Below are 20,860 nucleotides of genomic sequence, written 5' to 3' on the forward strand. Positions count from 1 at the left end.
GGACCTGTTAAGTTAGGGTTACCTAACCCTGATCCTGCAGGATCATGGGGAGTGGGGGGATTCATGAGCAGTGGGGTACACCCTAGTCACCAATCCATCATAGGGCAACACAGCACTACCAACCATGCACTTTCACACATAAGGGCAATGTTAATAGATCAATGACTTCCATCCATCTTCTGTACACCCTTGTCCCTAGTGGGATCGGCAGGGGTGCTGGTGCCTATCTCCAGCGAACGTTTCTGGCGAGAGGCGGGATACACGCAGGGCAACACAGAAACATACAGGACAAACAACCATGCACACACACACTCCAGCTTCTTCTGTGGGAAGAAGCCGGAGTACCCGGAGAGAATCCACATTTGCAAACTCCATGCATAAAGACCTTGGGCTGGGCATCAAACCCAGGACCTTCTTGCTGCAAGGCAACAGTGCTACCAACTGCGCCACTGTGCAGCCAATCAATGATTTACCAGTCATATTTTCGGAGGAAACCAGAATAACCCGGCAAGAATCAAGACAAGCTTGTAGAGAACATGCAAAGTTGATGCAGAAGCACTCCAAGATGGTGTTTGAATGAGGAACCTTACCTTTAAACAAGAGTTGTCACCATTGCACCACCCTGAAGACGTACAGTATATGCCAACTTTAATTTCTTTAATTGGATTAAAATACCATAGGTATTTTAGGATTTTCTTTACTTATAATGACATCAGACTTACATAGTGCTTTCAATCCTCAAATGATTCTCAAAAACACTCCAGAATCCGTTATTCCAATTCATGCACACATTCACACTCTGATGACTTGCAAGATACTGGATGGTAGCTACAGCTGATAGAAGAGCGGCAGCTATTTCATGACCTTCTGACCAACACCAGCAGGCAATGTGGGTGAAGTGCCTTGGCCAAGGACACAAAATACAGGCGGATGAAGTGGGTATCAAAGCAGCAATCTTCAGATTGCTGGGTGAATCTCTACCATCACACCAACAATATATCAAAAATGTATTTTAAGAAAACAGCTTTTTAAGTGCATATAACCAGTTATGGTCATTGGTGATGTTCCAGGTAACCACATTGTTTTTCTTTTCATGTTCACTTAGATGATTTCTGAATTGTTCCAGAAGCTTCAAGATAGGTACATCCAACAGAAGGAACTGGGTTGGAAGATGAAACATCTTCGTCAGCCACCCCCAACTGCTGCTTCACACTTCCTGCAGTCCCTCACTGAACTCACCACACGTATGGAAAGGTAGAAATCACTTTAAATCAGTTCATTTCTACTGTCCCTATGCCAAATAATGTCATCTCAGGGCACAATACAGAGAAAAGAAAGCTTATAATTCAAATTCAGTTTGGAGTTTTATTGAAGTATCTGGTTCAGGTTAAAGTCCACTTATATGCATACCAATTCCATCTGTTCCAATTTGAACTTTGTAAACCCTGAATCAGTAAATAAACTCGTAAGATGCAAGAACATGGAAAAAAAATACAGAAGGAAAATAATAAGACATCCATCAAACATTTACTATTAGTTTTGGTCTCCTACACTGTCTAACATATTTCTGAACCTTGGTCCTCCCACTCTAAAAAGTGTATTTGTAGTGATTTGAGTTTTTCTGTGTGTTTATTTTGGTTTCTGTGTTCTGTGGAGTCTCTGTGTTGTCCTGTCTACCCCTTGATTAGTTACACCTGTCTCTTGTTTCCCCTGATTGTCTCCCTGTGTATTTAAACCCAGCTGTGTTCCTTCTTTCTTGTCCTTGTTTTGTCTACCATTTTGTCAGTCATCTCGTCACATCTAGCATTGTCCTTTGTCTACCAGTTGCTAAAAGGTTGTGAGCCTAGCCTTCCGTTCACTCTGTCCTGCCTGGTTTTTGAACTTCTCATCATTAAAATCATCATTTTCGTCATTTCAACCTGGGTCCTCGGCGTCTTCCTCACCGCACTTCATGACAGTAGTTCATGTTATAGACTTATTTATATTAATCTCACTTAATTCTTTTGGTTTAGTGATAACTTACTTTTTTGCGTTCAGCTATCTTAAAAGTTACAAATATTTAACTTAAAGGAACAATTGAGTTCAATGTCAGTTTTGTATCCTACGTCTGACTAACTCAGTTTATGTTCGTCTAACTCAATATATTATGATCATCCAACTAAATTCTTTAAGTTTATCCAACTCAATTTACAATTTTTTTATGACTTAAGTCATTAAGTGTGTTTACCATGACAAATTTGCCACTCTTACTGAAATCATTTATTTTTTCCTAATGACTAATTTAAAACTCTTTGACTAAATTCTACAGAAAGTCAGCACAAACTTTTAAGTTGTTCCAAACTAATAAACTAAATTTCATTTAAATATGTTTTAACATGTTTTAGTTTTTCAAAGATCCTGTACACTGAAAAAAGAAAAGTTGAACCAACTTAATTGAATTGCTTAAATTTTAAATAATTCAATTAAGTTTATCCAACTGAATGTATTAAGTCGGTTTAACTTAACAAATTTAAGTCAGCCTTACTCAAAGCCATAGTCACTTAGTTTATTTCCCCTCTAGCTCTTGGTGAAAGCGGACGCTTTTTTCCTCTGCTTCCCTCCCTACTCATTCTCACCTTGCTTGCTCTGTCTTTGTGCTGCTATTTTTGGAGCCTTTCGTTGCACATTAACCGAAACTACAAATTATGGATCTGGTTAATTGGTCTCTCAATGCAATTGATTAAATTTTCTCAATGAGAAGACTAGGAAGAGGAGAGCCCACTTGTTCTACTTGTCCCTCCAGTGGGACAAGTGGGACACATACCACTTGTCCCCAGAGGGATACGTCCTTGATTTATTTGGATTCATGATAGCAGGATCTCTGCTGTTTGGAGTTGACGGACTCCATATTGACTGGCATATTGACAAATTTGTGATGGATTGGACCGACTAGCAAACACTCAGACTGACATGCTGTGGGACAAACTCGGGACGCTAAAACTCACTAGTGGAATGGAATGGATCTTGGAGAAGTTGCTAATCCCTGCCTGGTGGGAACCACCATGCTAATTTGAATGATTGGAATGAACAGAGATGTACTGGTTGAAACTCTAGGGTAGATGGAAATTTTAAGTCTGTCCAATCCAAAGAAAATTTGTTTATTCTGAATCTGGCTCTCTTGTGTCAGCGTTAGCTTGCTGGCTATCTCAGATCTCCTGGAGTTTATGTAAACAAACTGCTCCTTCCCATCTCTTCACCCCTCCCAAAGTCACCCGTGGAATCAAATGGCTGAACTCTCAAGGACTTGCTCTTAGATAATACCACCTCATCAGAGACTTTTTTTTGGGGAGAACAGGCTGTAGCGAGACATCTGCATACACATCATACATGGCTACAGACAAAACACACCCTCTGACCTCAACATCTTTGCCAGCATGTCTGTGTTATTTGAATGTTACTACTTGTGCTATTTCTAGTTGATGTGTCATTTTTGCCCTGTCTGTCTGTCTGTGTAATTTATTATTTTTAGAAATTGTGGAAAACTCAATACATTAGACCAGTATTTAGCTTATTATTATCCAGAGAAAGTCATATTAGTCTATCCAGAGAAACTCCTACTAGCTTATAAATTATGGAGTACTTATGCTTGTAACAGGAGCATCTAGTTTATAACCCAGAACAGGAATCAAAACTATTAGTTAGAACAAAAAGATCCAGAGGACCTATTCTTATTCTGCCTAATAACCCAGAACATGAACATTTAGTTCCTATACTTACTCAACCCAGAGCAGGAATTACAACAAACCCATAATCCAGAGAAGTTTGTTTATTTAGAGAAACAACTCATTACCTTTGATTAACATTATCAGAACAAAAATTCAGAGAAACCTCTTGTTGTATTTCCTTCTAATTCATGTAAGGCACTTTGCATTGCCTTATTGCTGAAAAAGTGCTACATAAATAAAATTACCTTACCTTACTTCAAATAAAGAAGTAAACTAATAAAGGATCTGTGTTTTTTTAAAGGGTGAGACAGGACAGTGGGTAATGAAAGAGGAGGAAGACATGCAGCAAATAGCATCAGGCCCAGAATCGAACATACTATGGCCCCGTTGAGGACTAAGGTTATTTAGTCTGTGCCACCATAGCACCCTGGATGGTACAGGATCTGTCCCTGTTGAAACTTGCATCATGATGTCAAACGTAGGATATGAACAACATGGCATTTGAAACTTAATTGTTTCAAATAATAAAGTAAAATGTTAAAAGTTAAAAATGTGTAACTTTTAAGTTAATTAAACACATGAAAGTAAGTTTTCATAACTAAAGCAAAAGAAATAAGTTAGGTTAATCTAAATAAATCCATCAGATGAACTACAGCGCAAATACACTTTTGAGAGTGCACTCTAATGATGGTTATATTGTATTGAGTTAGATAAACTTAGTAAATTAAGTTGTATAAACTTAATTGAATAATTTGTTACCACTTGAAGCAATTCATTTAAGTTGGTTCAACTATTTTCTTTTCAGTGTGGAAGCAGCATACACAGAACATTCACAGCATAAGGTGTATGTTCATGAAATCAAAAAATATTGTACAAGTACATACAAACAGAGCATACAATTTTAGCAGTACAAACAAGTTAAAACAAGTACGATACCATATAGATGTGTTGGCAGATGACTTCTGTTATAGAAAAAATACTTTAACTAGAGTCTGAGTGAGAAGAAATAAGGAATTTATTAAAACCTCGCAAAGTGAATACAGAAATACAGAGTCAAAGAGTCTGTCAAGTCTGCTCCGACTTAACAATGAATTCTGGCTTCCTTCTGGTCAGAGAAGAAAGGCTTTATTAGACTATAAGTGTGAATCCTTGATTGTTATTTTGATAGTTTGATAGAGGAAAAACCTCTCAGACTCAGGAATCACCTCACACCAGATGTTGGACTGGATTTTATTTCAATGTCATTTGTGAATGTTAGAGCCTCATTTTCAACAGTGGAGCTATAAAGCTTGAAAAAGGTTATCATTTTTGAGAAAGTCTCAACATCAATATTTACACTAAATAAGAAGCAAAGAAATAGTTTGATAGAGGAAAAACTTCTCAGACTCTGAGCTCAAAGCAAGATGCCAGAGAGAAATAAGTTTTTTTTTAATTAGACAATTAATTTAATTTCACATAGTTAGCCTGTAGAAGCCATTTTATGGAAGTAAATATGTGCCATCAGAATTTGAATAAAAAATGCATCCGAATTCAATTTAAAAAAAAATTCAGTGTCATTATTTGTACATGTTTGCAATTTTCATATGTTAAAAAAATTCACATTCCTATTTCAAAGATAAAATTTTCAATATATATTTTTTTCAGTGTTAAAAAAAATTCAGCATATAAAAACTTTTAAAACTTTTAAAACTTTTAAAAATTCAAATGCAATATTTTCAGTGTCCTAAAAATTCAACTTGCTCAAATTCGCCGTCTCAAATTCAGCGTCTAAAAATTCGCTGTACAAAAATGGCAAGGTTACTTCAGGTCACAGACATTAGCAATCGTTGTCAGATTTCAACACCCAGCCAATCACATGACGCAGGTGTCATAGTGAAGAAATACCAGCATCACCGAGGCTAGCGACCAAGGAGGCAAACGCAAACCCAACCCCAACGGTGAGTCTATGCTTTCATATTTCTGTAGTATATTTTATTTTGCGCATGAGGTTTGATACATTATCTTAAAACTTGATTTAAAACACGGGTTTGGGCCGTTGTTAATCTTGCACCATGTAATGCTAGCATATTAGTTCTCGCTACCTCCTAGAGACCCCCACTCCCTCCCTCCATCTCCTTCTCTTGGATGTCCCACACCCAATTTTCCCGTGTTTTATTTCAAAAAGAAATACCACTTGCGCCAAGTCTAAAATCTTTTAAGATAACTGATGGATGGCGACTTTCCGGGTTTTGTTTGTATGCTGTCTTAGGTGAGACCGAGACAGGCAGTCTTAGTAAAGTCGTAATTTTCCGGGAGATGCTACCGCTAATGACCGCAGTGAAGTTAGTTTCAAGCTGGATATTCGATATTCGAGCTCCGGGGAGTAAGCGGCGTTTAGCTCAAGGTTGATCCGATTTATGAACGCTACTGTCGGGCAGCGGTTCTCTATCGCTCCCGGCCGCAGCGCCCGAACGTTCACTTAGGGACTATCAACAAATTACCGAACCAGACATTCCTGTCAAAGAAATGTAAATAAATGCCTTGAATGGTAACCAACGAACTAATTGTCAGTGCTAATTCAGGCTTTTACATGAGCCAAAATAGCATCTATAAAATTTTAAATTCAATATTTTCAATAATTTTAATATTAAATGTTTTCTTCAATAGCTTCCAGGTCATGTGACCTAATGACTCAAAATCACTTTGAAATAATTCTACTAGTCTCTTTAGATGAGCCACATTTGTTTTCCATTTTAACATATTTTTTTATTTTTTAGCAATTTGTTTTGTCAATATTTAGTATTTTTATTCAATAGCTTCCAGGTCTTGTGACCTATTGACCCAGAACCAGTGTGTAATTGTTCTAGTATCCTATATAGATGAGGCACAGTCATTTGTTTCATATTTTAATTTTAATTTTAAGCAATTTTATTTGTCAAAATTTAGTATGTTTTTGCAATAGCTTCCAAGACGTGTCCTATTGATTCAAAACCACTTTGAAATTGTTTTACAAATCATTAGAGATGAGGCACCCACATTTTTCCCCATTTTAGATCTTTATCAATGTTTTACATAATTTAAATTTACAAATTAAAAAAAAAAGATTGGTGTTTAATAGCTTAAATTTCATGTGACCCACTGACAAGGAATAAAAAGGGCTAAATGGGATAAAAATGAGTTTGCACCACCTATCCAGTCTAGTAGAATAATTTCACATTGATTTTGAGTTAATAAGACCCAATTAACTTATGGGTCTTATGACCCATAAGCTATTGAAGAAAAATCAATCAATCAATCATCTTCCCCTTGTCCGCAGTTAGGTTGCAGGATCAGCAGAGGCCCAGACTTCCCTCCCCAGCCACTTGTTTCAGCTCCTCCAGGGGAACCCCAAGGCGTTCCAGGCCAGCCGAGAAACATCGTCCCTCCAGCGTGTCCTGGGTCTCCCCAGGGCCTCCTCCTGGTGGGACGTGCCCAAAAGACCTCACTAGGGAGGCGTCAAAGAGGGATCCTAATCTGATGCCTGACCCACCTCAGCTGGCTCCTCTCGAAGTGAAAAATCAGCAGCTCTACTCTCAGTCCCTCCTGGATGACTGAGCTTCTCATCCTATCACTAAGGGAGAGCCCAGACACCTTATGGAAAAAACTAATTTTGGCCGTTAGTTTGTGATTTTGTTCTTTCAGTCAGGGCCCTTCAGCCTCTGCCATAGATGAAGGTAGGGATGTAGATCGACTGGCAAATCGAGACCTTTGCTTTTCGATCCAGCTCTCTTCACCACGACAGACTGGCACAGCGCCCACTTTACTGCACCAATCCTCCTATTGATCTCCTGTCCATTTTGCCCTCATTGTTGATGTTATGGATTCTGTATTTTCCTCCATCTCTTTTACCCTCTTAACACGCTGCAGCGTACATAACCATGTTTATATGTGACTGCTGACATGTAAACAGACTGAAACTGACTAGAGTACCGTTTGGGGAGGGTCCAGATTGCAGAGATGAATAAAAAGCTAAACTTGCTACAATCTTTGCCTCTCTTGGCCCAACGCTGGACGGTGAATGTAACATAAGAAGCATGATGTTCCATTTGGATGATAAGTATGGCTTGTGGAATTTGATCATCTTTTAGCATTAAAGCTTGTTTTTATATATAACCAAATCTCATCATTTCTCAAGGTCATTTACAATGAGTGGTTCTGGTCGGGTCCTGAAACTGGTTAACGGACATGGGTGGTGAACAGAGACAGAAATGAATGAACTCCAACAGTGAACAAGATCCTAAGATGCTTAAACTCCTCCACTTGGGTCAGGACAATCTTCCCTGACCCAAATAAGGAGCTCCAGCCTTTTCCAGCTCAAGACCATGGCTTTGGATCTGGAGGTACTGATCCTCCTCCCGGCTGCTTCACACTCATCTGCATACTGCTCCAGTAAAGCTGTAGATCACGACCTGATGAAGCCAGTAGGGCCACATCATCTGCCAAAAGCAGAGGCGTGATCCCAAGGCCACCAAAATGGATCCCTTCAGAACCCCGGTTGTGCAGAACGTGGCCTCGGACAGAAAACACCCAAATCCAAAAATCTAATCAAATTTTATTTATATATCACATTTCAACAACAAGACATTTCCAAGAGCTTTACACCATAAAAAACACAAAAATACAAAGTCATAGAAACACAGCCAACAACTGAAACATTGCATTTTCTCACTACATATCAGATTGTTTATAAATGTTCCATTAATTGGCGCATGGCTCTCATCTCAGGTCATGCGATGAGATGAGACTATTTCTAGTTAGAACCTCTCAACCTCACACACCAGCTCAGGCTCCCACCAGAGAGGTGATGCCCACTGATAAAAAGTCTATCGCCCAGGGTCAGAAGGCCAAGGTCCCCTCCCTCGGCCTTCTAACATCCCACATTGCACCCAGCCATTTTGGCCCACAGTTGGTGAGCCCATGGGAAGGTGAACCCACTTCGGGCTGAGCCTGGCCAGACTCCATGTGTTTTGGCACCAGATGCTGCCACGGAGAACCAACTCCAGGCCCGGCTCCAGGGTGGAGCCCTGGTGACCTGCGTCCAGGTGAGGGGACACTGTATCCATTGATTGTGCTCTTCCTAAAGGGTCTTTGGGCTGCTCTTTGTCTGGTTCATCACCTCTAGCATTGGGTGACCCTATAAGGGGTATGAAGCCCCTGACAGCATAACTCCTAGAGTCACTTCAGCACTCAAACCCTTTCATCACGATGAGGTGGCAGCCTATGGAGGTGAAGAGAAAATAGGAAATATATTTTTTAAATACAAAATTGCCTAAAAAATAATAAAATGGGTCAAAATGAATTAAAAATGAGCGTACCTCATTGTTCCAGTCTACTAAAACAATTTTACACTGATTTAGAGTAATTGGGTGAAAGTTTAGTGAGAACTCCTGCTTGGGTTCTCACTAAAACCAGGAACATTGATCACATAACACCAGTTTTAAAGTCCCTACACTGACTCCCTGTAGCTCATTGACTAGAATAGAAAAATACTGTTGTTAGTTTATAAATCACTGAACGGTTTAGCACCACAATACATTAAAGATCTGCTGTTGTACCGACCATCTAGACCCCTCAGGTCTTCTGGTTCTGGTCTGCTCTGCACCCAGAACCAAACAAGGAGAAGCAGCATTCAGTTTCCATGCACCACAAATTTGGAACAAACGTACAGAAAACTGTAAAACAGCTGAAACACTGAGTGTCTTTAAATCTCGACTAAAAACCCACCTGGTTAGAGTTGTATTTGAAACATAATTAATTACGAATTTAATGACAGCTCTTAACTTAATGTTTTGATTGTTGCATGACTGTGTTTTCATGCTTTTATTATGTAAAGCACTTTGAAATGCCTTGGTGCTGAAATGTGCTGTTCAAATAAAATTGGATTGACTGATTTATTGATTGATGACCTAGAAGCGAATATAAAAATACCTACAAATTATAAAAAGGACTCAAATCGAATATAAATGACTGCCTCATCTATAGAGACTAGTAGAACAATTTCAAAGTGATTTTGAATCAATAGGTCACATGACCTGGAAGCTATTGAATAAAAATACTAAATATTGACAAAACAAATTGCTAAAAAATAAAAAATATGTTAAAATGGAAAACAAATGTCTGTGCCTCATCTAAAGAGACTAATAGAATTATTTCAAAGTGATTTTGAGTCATTAGGTCACATGACCTGGAAGCTATTGAAGAAAACATTATATTATTTAATATTAAAATTATTGAAAATATTGAATTTAAAATTTTATAGATGCTATTTTGGCTCATGTAAAAGCCTGAATTAGCACTGACAATTAGTTCGTTGGTTACCATTCAAGGCATTTATTTACATTTCTTTGACAGGAATGTCTGGTTCGGTAATTTGTTGATAGTCCCTAAGTGAACGTTCGGGCGCTGCGGCCGGGAGCGATAGAGAACCGCTGCCCGACAGTAGCGTTCATAAATCGGATCAACCTTGAGCTAAACGCCGCTTACTCCCCGGAGCTCGAATATCGAATATCCAGCTTGAAACTAACTTCACTGCGGTCATTAGCGGTAGCATCTCCCGGAAAATTACGACTTTACTAAGACTGCCTGTCTCGGTCTCACCTAAGACAGCATACAAACAAAACCCGGAAAGTCGCCATCCATCAGTTATCTTAAAAGATTTTAGACTTGGCGCAAGTGGTATTTCTTTTTGAAATAAAACACGGGAAAATTGGGTGTGGGACATCCAAGAGAAGGAGATGGAGGGAGGGAGTGGGGGTCTCTAGGAGGTAGCGAGAACTAATATGCTAGCATTACATGGTGCAAGATTAACAACGGCCCAAACCCGTGTTTTAAATCAAGTTTTAAGATAATGTATCAAACCTCATGCGCAAAATAAAATATACTACAGAAATATGAAAGCATAGACTCACCGTTGGGGTTGGGTTTGCGTTTGCCTCCTTGGTCGCTAGCCTCGGTGATGCTGGTATTTCTTCACTATGACACCTGCGTCATGTGATTGGCTGGGTGTTGAAATCTGACAACGATTGCTAATGTCTGTGACCTGAAGTAACCTTGCCATTTTTGTACAGCGAATTTTTAGACGCTGAATTTGAGACGGCGAATTTGAGCAAGTTGAATTTTTAGGACACTGAAAATATTGCATTTGAATTTTTAAAAGTTTTAAAAGTTTTAAAAGTTTTTATATGCTGAATTTTTTTTAACACTGAAAAAAATATATATTGAAAATTTTATCTTTGAAATAGGAATGTGAATTTTTTTAACATATGAAAATTGCAAACATGTACAAATAATGACACTGAATTTTTTTTTAAATTGAATTCGGATGCATTTTTTATTCAAATTCTGATGGCACATATTTACTTCCATACCATTTGTTTGTTAAATACTTAATGAAACATATTTACCGTGTTGTTTGTTGTGAATGACGTATACTCACAGACGAACGAGGTAATTAGTCCAAGTTTGTCATTTATTGAACGTTCAGAAACTACAGCGGTTGTAAAGCGCCACAGCAAAGGTAAACCCGAATAAGTGATCAACTCTAAACCAGTTGCACCTTTTTACTCTCTCTGTCACTTTAGGACACCCGTTGCCGCGGCAACCGCCTGTGCTCCTGGAGCCCAGCACAGAATACGTTAAAAACATTTAGTCCATTATGATATTAGGTTTTCAGGCTTGATATTTATTTATTTACTTTACAGAATTACACTATTAAAAATATAAACAAGGGCACAATGAAACCTTTTAGTGGACTGTAATCTGTAAAAAAGAGCTGCCTGTTTGCTACACTTGCAGTGGAGATGAAGATGGTCCATTCAGGAAAGCAGAGCTGCATCAAACTTTAATGTGGAACTGCAGAAAAACAAAAACAAAAACAAAAAAAAAAAGCAAAAATTTAATTGTTGATGCATGTCACCATGAGAAAGCCTACTGAGTTTTGCTTAAAAAAACTTGTTTTAAAATTAAAATTACACATTTTTGTCTCATGAAGTGAAAAAATTATTTGCAAAACAAACTTTTTTGCGCATATCAGAAATCTTTTCTTGCTATTCTAAGTTTTTGTTTGTGACTCAAAGTTTTGCTTGTGATTCTCACATGACGTCGGGGGCAGGGCCCAAAATCGCAACAAAAGATTTTTGATGTGTGCAAATAAAAGTTTGTTTGGCAAATAACTTTTTTAGTTCATGAGACAAAAATGAGTTAATTAAAAAAAGTTTTTTAAACAAAACTTTTAGTTTTAAAAAAGGAATCATTACAATTCCAAGAATTTTGATTACAATTTTGTTTTACTTAACGGAGGTTTTTTTTTTTTTTTTTTTTTTTTCATTGAATAATTGGGGGGAAAAAAATTTAACTGCATACTCTGCAAACCAGACCCTAAACTTACATAAAGTCTGGATTGAGTTTTTTCCCCTTCATTAATGACTTTTACTACATACATTATATCTAGCATGGTAATTCAGAGTGAGTTATTTTTAATTCTAAATGAAAATCCTTGTTGGACTTTTATTTAAGTGCTATTCTCCTTCAAGACACATTTACCTAACGCTAGAATAAATGCAATGTACATTATGCAGCAAAGGAAATTAGAAGATTGGACATATATCCATTATGGAGATGATCGATTTTGAACGGGCGATGTGCCCCTATTGCATAAGCAATACTGAAGATTGACTGCTATCTTTAACACCGCGGTAAAGCTAGCCGGCCCAGCACACAATATACAAGTGCGTGGTAGCTCAAGACATTATGGTACACCCATTTACATGCTGCTTTCACAATAAAAGCGCAAATCCGGTCTATGTTTGAGCTACTCAAAATAGGTTTCCAGCCGCTGCATTTGCAAACAGAAAATAATATATGCTGAGAAACTAATACAAATTAAAAACTAATGTCTCCCCCTCTCTCTATTTATATTGTATAATCCATATATATATATATATATATATATATATATATATATATATATATATATATATATATATATCAGTGTTGTGTTCAAGACCACCTAACCCGAGACCAAGACAAGACCAAGACCAGAGTGTATCGAGACCAAGTCAAGACCAAGACCAGCGGCCCGCGCTACGTGACACAATAAAATGTAAAATATGATCGAAATTGCTTCTCAAAATAATCTGAAAGATCCATATTACCATAAAACACCTAGATATTAAATACTTAATACATTTTACCAATATTAAATATTCCATTTATGTGCTAAAAAGTGTGATGGTCTCGTGCCATCCCTAAAAACAACGCCCTGGGCATTTGCCCATATTGCTCATATAAGAAACCACCACTGTCTGCACCATTAAACATAGCAATTGAGGCAATGCCCTGACGGTAAATAACGCTCAACCATGAACACTGACCAAGGAGCAACAAGCAAGAAGTAACCAAACAGAAGGCGCTCATCGTGACTGTTTTCACTCTCTATCCCAGTACATGAAGCCAGGTAGTCTGACACCATGGCAGACATGACAGCTGCCACTTTGAACAAAAACAATCAAAGAGCAATGTGCATGCTCTGCGTGCTCTTTCGTTCTTGTGTTTTAGTTATTTATTAATTTAAATATTAACGTACATAATAAAAGAAAATAATGATGCAGTGTACACAGAGCTTTATAAGAACAAAGAACGGGTGTTCTGTCAGGTCAGATCACGGTGTTCTGTCAGATCAGCATACGTTGTCAGATAGTCGTACGCTTAGCTCAGATATGCATACGCTGTCATTACAATATGATTTTATTTAATCAGCAACATAGAATCATGACGTAGATCATCATACACTTGGTTATTAACAGTTGTATGGCATCCAGCTGCAGCCAGACCTGCTTTAAACACACTTTGAAACCATGACAACGCATGTATATCCATGTAGTTATCACATTATGTCATATTAGAAACAATTTAATTACTTATTTTCGTCATAACTTGTTGCGTATACTGACAACTACACTGACGGTCGGACTTAATGCGCATGTGCTGGCATGGTACTCACTGCATGTATGCTATTCTGACAGCGTATGGCTATGTGATAGAACACCGGCTATATCTGTCAGACACGTCATTACCATAAGATTTTATTTAATCAACAACATAGAATCATGACGTAGATCGTCATACACTTTGTTATTAACAGTTGTATGGCATCCTGACTTAGCGGTTAAGTGAGTTTTACACGGGCGCGTGTTGTAGCTGACTCCAGCTGCAGCCAGACCCTGCTTTAAATACACTTTGAAACCATGACAACACATGTATATCTATATAGTTATCATTGAAAACAATTTAATGACTTATGTTCATCATAACTTGCTGCGTATGGTGAACTGACAACTCCTCTGACGGTCGGATTTCTTAATGCTTAATGCATGTATGCTATCTTGACAGCGTATGGCTATCTGATAGAACAACGGCTCTCAGTGAGTGACACTCCAGTCCTATCTAATAAGTAAAGAGCCGTGGAGAAGAATCAACTGTTTCTGAATGTCACCTCACTATATTGCAGACTTTTGCACATAGCGTTGTCCCATATATGCGACAAGTCAGTCAACACCTCCGCACAATAATTCAGCACAGTGAGTGATAACATTTTTCATCACAATGCTTATGTGTCTCTATACAGCTAGCTTTGCTAACATCACGTCAACGGAGCTTACCTTCTTTGAGCTACTTTTCTAAGTGACGAAAAAAGTTAAACGTTGTCCCCACCGTCTGTGAAAGCGAAGTGCTGCTGAGTTAGCTGTGGCCATCGGATTTCTTACTATTTATGCAGCGCTATTATATTACTGACGATTGGACAAACATTTTCTGCCGCTGAGAGGTGGAGCGCCGCGCGCTAGTGAAAGGTGGGGAGGGGAGGGGGGAGTAACAGAAACACGTGGTTGCTTGGATTTTAATCGGTGCGTTTTGCATCCACTGAAAACAAAGATGTTAACAAAGTGGACAGAATGCTGTATGTTTAGTGATATTTTCACAGTTGCGGTCTTGACTGGTCTTGAAATAAAATGCCGAGTCCTCAGCGCCCGAGACCGAGACAAGACCGAGACCAAATGCGGTCGAGTCCGAGACGAGACCGAGACCATCAAAAAATGGTCTTAAGACCAGTCTTAAGACCAAGACCAACTTCGAGTACCACAACACTGATATATATATATATATCAGAAAGTGGCAACTAGATCTGACGTATAATTTCAAAATAAAGGCCTATCAAAAAAGTCATTTTTTTATCTTTTCCCTCCTAAGTTGCCGTGCCCATTGCTGAGAAACTCTCTGTTTCCAAAGACTGTTACCACTTCTGGGTGACAGAGGGACACCTCTAGAATAGAACCAGAAAGTTGCAACTAGATCTGATGTGTAATTTCAAAATAAAAGACCATTAAAGTAGTTCTTTGGATCTCTTCCACCTAAGTTGCCGTGGCCATTGCTGAGAAACTCTCTGTTTCCAAAGACTGCTACCACTTCTGGGTGACAGAGGGACACCTCTAGAAGACAACGAGAAAATATCAAACACATTTGATATATAATTTCAAAATTAAATCCTTTTAAAATAAGATGTTTTTACTTTTATATTAAAAAATAAGTAGAAACTGTAAAGAGCTGCCTCACTCGTCATTTCGGGTTTAACTCAATCTTGTTATCTATATACAGATTTTTCTATAATTTCCTATATATAATATAAAAAAAATTCCCTTCTCCCCCAGATCTTTCACCTATAGAGAACATTTGGTGCATCATAAAGAGAAAGGTGCGACAAAGAAGGCCCAAGACGATTGAACAGTTAGAGGCCTGTATTAGATATGAATGGAGAGCAATTCTATTTCTAAACTTGAGAAACTGGTCTCCTCTGTCCCCGGACGTCTGAGTGTTGTAAGATGAAGGGGAGATGCCACAGAGTGGTAAAAATGGCCATGTCCCAACTTTTTTGGGATTTGTAGACACTGTGAAATTTTGAATCAATTTTGTAACATTTTCCTGTAAAATGTTACATTTACTCAGATTAAACTTTTGATCTGCCATCTATATTCTATTACGAATAAAATATTATATGTTGGCACCTCCACATCATTGCATTCAGTTTTTATTCACAAATTTAGTTGAAATCTGGTTTGTATATAATTAGTATATATATATATATATATAGGAGATTATAGAAAAATCTGTATATAAATAAGATTGAGTTAAACCCGAAATGACGAGTGAGGCAGTTCTTGACATTTTCTACTTATTTTTGAATATAAAAGTAAAAACGTCTTATTTTAAAAGGATTTAATTTTGAAATTATATATCAAATGTGTTTGATATTTTCTGGTTGTCTTCTAGAGGTGTCCCTCTGTCACCCAGAAGTGAGAGAAGTCACTGGAAACAGAAAGTTTTTCAGCAATGAGCACGGCAAATTAGTGGGAAAAAAGTAAAAATTTGATTTTTCATTAGGTTTTTATTGCTGAAATTATGCATAACATCTGGTTGACGTTTACTGGTTGTGTTCTAGAGGTCTCCCTCTGTCACCCAGAAGTGGTAGCAGTCATTGGAAACAGATATTTTTTTAGCAATGGGCACGGCAACTTAGGAGGAAAATTAAAAAAGTACTTTTTTGGAATAATTTCATTTTGAAATTATCATCAGATCTTGTTGCCACTTTCTGGTTCTGTTCTAGAGGTGTCCCTTTGTCATCCAGAAGTTGTAGGATTCATTGGAAACAGAGAGTTTCTCAGCAATGGGCACGGCAACTTAGGAGGGAAAAGATAAAAAAAGACTTTTTTGATCGACTTTTATTTTGAAATTATACATCAGAACAGAACTTGCTGGTTCTGTTCTAGAGGTGTCCCTCTGCCACCGAGAAGTGGTAGCAGTCATTGGAAACAGAGAGTTTCTCAGCAATGGGCACGGCAACTTGGGTGGAACAGATCCAAAGTACTACTTTAATGGTCTATTATTTTGAAATTACACATCAGATCTAGTTGCAACTTTCTGGTTCTGTTCAAGAGGTGTCCCTCTGTCACCCAGAAGTGGTAACAGTCTTTGGAAACAGAGAGTTTCTCAGCAATGGGCACGGCAACCTATGGAGAAAGTATACAAAGGACTGTTTTGATAGTGTTTTTTTTTTTTAAATTACACATCAGATATATATATCACAGTGTCTACTGTTATGTGCTGGACTGTCTCAGAGGCCTCCTTGCACAACCTACACCTTGGGTCTTGTCTGGTGTGGTAGATCTGAGCTTCTATTGCTCTGGTGTTTAGGGCCTGTTCCTGGGCGGCCAGGATGAGGGCCTCCGTGCTGTCCTTGAATCCAGCTTTCTCCAGCCATTGGTAGGATTTCCTGATATCAGCCACTTCAGTTATTTGTCGGTGGTACATCCCATGTAGGGGCTTGTCCTCCCATGATGGTTCCTCAGAACCTTGTCCTCTGTTCCCCATTGCCTGAGACATTCGCTGAGCACATCGTCCGTTGAGGCTTTGTCCTTGATGTATTTATGGATCTTGGATGTTTCATCCTGGACAGTGGCTCTCACACTCACTAGTCCTCTGCCTCCTTCCTTACGGCTCGTGTACAGTCTCAGGGTGCTGGATTTGGGGTGGAACCCTCCATGCATGGTTAGTAGCTTCCGAGTCTTAACATCCGTGGCCTTCATCTCTTCCATTGGCCAGCTAATTATTCCGGCAGGGTATCTGATTACTGGCAAGGCATAGCTGTTTATTGCACGGATCTTGTTCTTGCCATTGAGCTGGCTTCTCAGGACTTGCCTTATTCGTTGGAGGTATTTGGCTGTGGCTCCTTTCCTTGTGACCTCATCGAGGTTGCCATTTGCTTGTGGTATTCCCAGGTACTTGTAGCTGTGCTCTATGTCTGCTATTGTTCCCTCTGGGAGTGAGACCCCTTCTGTGCGGACAACCTTCCCTCTCTTTGTAACCATCCGGCCACACTTCTCTAGTCCGAATGACATCCCAATGTCAGTGCTGTAGATCCTGGTGGTGTGGATCAGTGAGTCGATGTCTCGCTCGCTCTTGGCGTACAGCTTGATGTCATCCATGTAGAGGAGGTGACTGATTGTGGCCTCATTCTTGAGTCGGTATCCGTAGCCAGTCTTGTTGATGATTTGGCTGAGGGGGTTCCACAGCCCCATCGAGTTTGCAATGAAGGCTCTTAAGAGTCCTATTGATGTTGTACATGTCTAAGCATTCAATGATCCAGGTGTGTGGCATTGAGTCATAGGCTTTCTTGTAATCAATCCAAGCGGTGCACAGGTTGGTGTGTCGGGTTTTGCAGTCTTGGGCAACTGTGTGGTCTACAAGGAGTTGGTGTTTGGCTCCTCTGCTATTTATGCCGATGCCCTTCTGTGCCGTGCTCATGTATTTATCCATGTGCCCGCTTATCTTAGCCGCTATGATGCCTGACATGAGCTTCCATGTTGTAGAGAGACAGGTTATCGGCCGATAGTTGGATGGGACTGAACCCTTTGAGGGATCCTTCTGGATCAGGATTGTGCGCCCTTCAGTTAACCATTCATGGTGAGTCCCATTTTGTAGCAGCTGGTTCAGTTGAGCTGCCAGTCGCTCATGGAGGGCAGTGAGTTTCTTTAGCCAGTAGGCATGGATTATGTCAGGCCCAGGTGCTGTCCAGTTTTTCATACCCGAGACTCTTTCTTGGAGATCTGCCACAGTGATGCTTACCGGGGCTTGTTCAGGGAGGTTGCTGTGGTCCTCTCGTAGAGAGGTTAGCCACTGTGCATTGCTGTTGTGGGACGCCTCCCTTTCCCATATGCCTTTCCAGTATTGCTCAGTCTCCAGCCTTGGTGGGTCTGCTCTGTTGTTAGTACCCTGCCATTGAGAGTACACTTTAGCTGGTTGGGTGGAGAAGAGCCGGTTAATCCTCCTGGCTTCATTCTCTCTTGTGTATCTTTTTAGGCGGCTGGCCAAGGCTTGGAGCCTTTGTTTGGCAGTTTAAATATATATATATATATATATATATATATATATATATATATATATATATATATATATATATATAGAGAGAGAGAGAGAGAGAGAGAGAGAGAGAGAGATTAGTTTTTATTTTGTATTAGTTTCTCAGCATATATTATTTTCTGTTTGAAAATGCAGCGGCTGGAAACCTATTTTGAGTAGGTCAAACATGGACTGGATGTGCGCTTTTATTGTGAAAGCAGCACGTAAATGGGTGTACCATAATGTCTTGAGCTACCGCACACTTGTGTGCTGGGCCGGCTGGAGTCAGAGCCGGCTAGCTTTACCGCGGTTCATTAACGATACAGGGAAGAAGCCTTTCAGTTATCTTGCTTTGCTAGCAAAGTTGTTAGCTAGCAGCTAGCTAATAGCACAACAACAGCAGCCTAATGTCTGTATGATAAAAATACTGAATCGATAGATAAGAACAGTTTTTCCTCACCTGGCTGTCTCCTCTGCTCAGTAGTTCTTCAGAGAAAGGCAGACACAGAGGCCTGTCAGTGTCTGTTGTATTTCATTACCTCTCTGCTTAAACCGCTACTCTGTGCTGAAGCAGAAACGATACAACGTTCAACGTTTTCCATCATCTAAAGTAGAGTCTACTCCACTTTATTCACCAAAAACTTTTTTTTAATTCACCAAAAACTGTTATGGAATCTGGAATGTTCACTACGTTGAGCTTCAGTTAGCCGCCTTATCTCACAGCGCGAGGGGCAATTGCGTCGTGTCACAGATAAAAGGTCAAAGGTAACGAGGTGACCGGAGGGCTTATGTTGTTTTTCTTGAAAAAAACAAAAACAAAAAAAAACAAATAAATTTAGTACATGTGTCAGAGGGCTTAGGAAATAATAAAAATTAAAAAAATAATAAAATTTTGACCAAAAGGGCACTGGGGGGCAAGGAGCAAAAGGAGCAGGCGCTCAAACTCCCTAGCCCTTCCCCTCCCCCTCCCTCTGCACGTGTCTGCTCCCAGTTGCTGTCCCAGAATTTACCTGCTGGCCTCCAAGCTCCTGGAAAATAGGTCCTCACCATAATCCCCCCTCCACCAAACTTTACACTTGGCAGAATGCAGTCAGTCTCCTGGCAACCGCCAAACCCAGACTCGTCCATCAGATTGCCAGATGGAGAAGTGCGATTTGTCACTCCAGAGAACACACCTCCACTGCTCGAGAGTCCAGTGGTGGCATGCTTTACACCACTGCATCTAATGTTTTGCACTTGGTGATGTATGGCTTGAATGTAGCTGCTCGCCCATGGAAACCTATTCCATGAAGCTCTCTGTGCACTGTTCCTGAGCTAATCTGAAGGCCACATGAGGTTTAGCCTTGACTCTGCATAAAGTTAGTGACCTCTTCACACTATGTGCTTCACCATTTACTGACCCCGCTCCATCAGTTTATGTTCCCTACCACTTCGTGGCTGAGTTGCTGTCGCTCCCAAATACTTCCATTTTCTTAGAATACATCTGACAGTTGACTGTGGAATATTTAGGAGCGAGGAAATTTCACCACTGGATTTGTTGCACAGATGGCATCCTGTCAGTTCCCCCCGGGAAGAGAGAGCGCGTCATTCCTTCACTAATGTTAATTAAGAAAATAACTTTGTATGTGGATGTTCGCACCTGTGGGACGCATGTTTGATCATTCAATATGCGGAGGATGCCATTTGGTCTGGAGGAGATCAATTTCAGACAGGAGTGAAAGTTCTTAAGTTGCACTGGATACCAAGGAATCTGCTCTTTATTATACTCCTCCTGCAAGACACACACGATTACGCCAGACAGTACGATAAGTAGTTGATTTTAATTTTTCTGGCTTACCTGTTCCTGAGAAAGTAGAGTTTTGTTGAGAAAATTCTGTAACTGCTCATTGGCAAAGTTGATACACAGTTGCTCAAAGCTGTTCACTTCAAGATGCTTCACAAAGGAGAAACAATTTTTTATGTAACCTACATCACCCCCCAAAAAACATATCCAGTGATGTATCTGAAGGTCCCAGGGTTAGAAAGCTGATTACCAACCTCAAAGCCGTAAATGTCTACGACACCAACAGTGCTGTCCATCTCAGCTGGTCATTAATTTGCTCCAACAACCATTCAAACAACACTGAATACAAAGCTTTGGCAATTGCATTCCTAGAGAGGAAAGGTATAAGTAGAAACATGTATAAGCCTGC

The 20,860-nt window shown here is 39.5% G+C and overlaps 1 protein-coding gene across 1 annotated transcript in view; it reads left to right on the forward strand.

The window, feature by feature from the left end:
- The window catches only part of myo15b (myosin XVB), a 176,896-nt gene that overhangs the window by 42,451 nt on the left and 113,585 nt on the right, over window positions 1-20,860 (forward strand). Inside the window, exon 12 of the mRNA XM_088001092.1 lies at window positions 1,106-1,254. Within this exon, the coding sequence (XP_087857218.1) occupies window positions 1,106-1,254 (149 nt within the window). The remainder of the gene's footprint in view (window positions 1-1,105; window positions 1,255-20,860) is intronic.

The sequence above is a fragment of the Poecilia mexicana genome, unplaced genomic scaffold (genome assembly GCF_051168715.1).
Source record: "Poecilia mexicana isolate PSO_F unplaced genomic scaffold, ASM5116871v1 scaffold_19, whole genome shotgun sequence".
Lineage (NCBI taxonomy): Eukaryota > Metazoa > Chordata > Actinopteri > Cyprinodontiformes > Poeciliidae > Poecilia > Poecilia mexicana.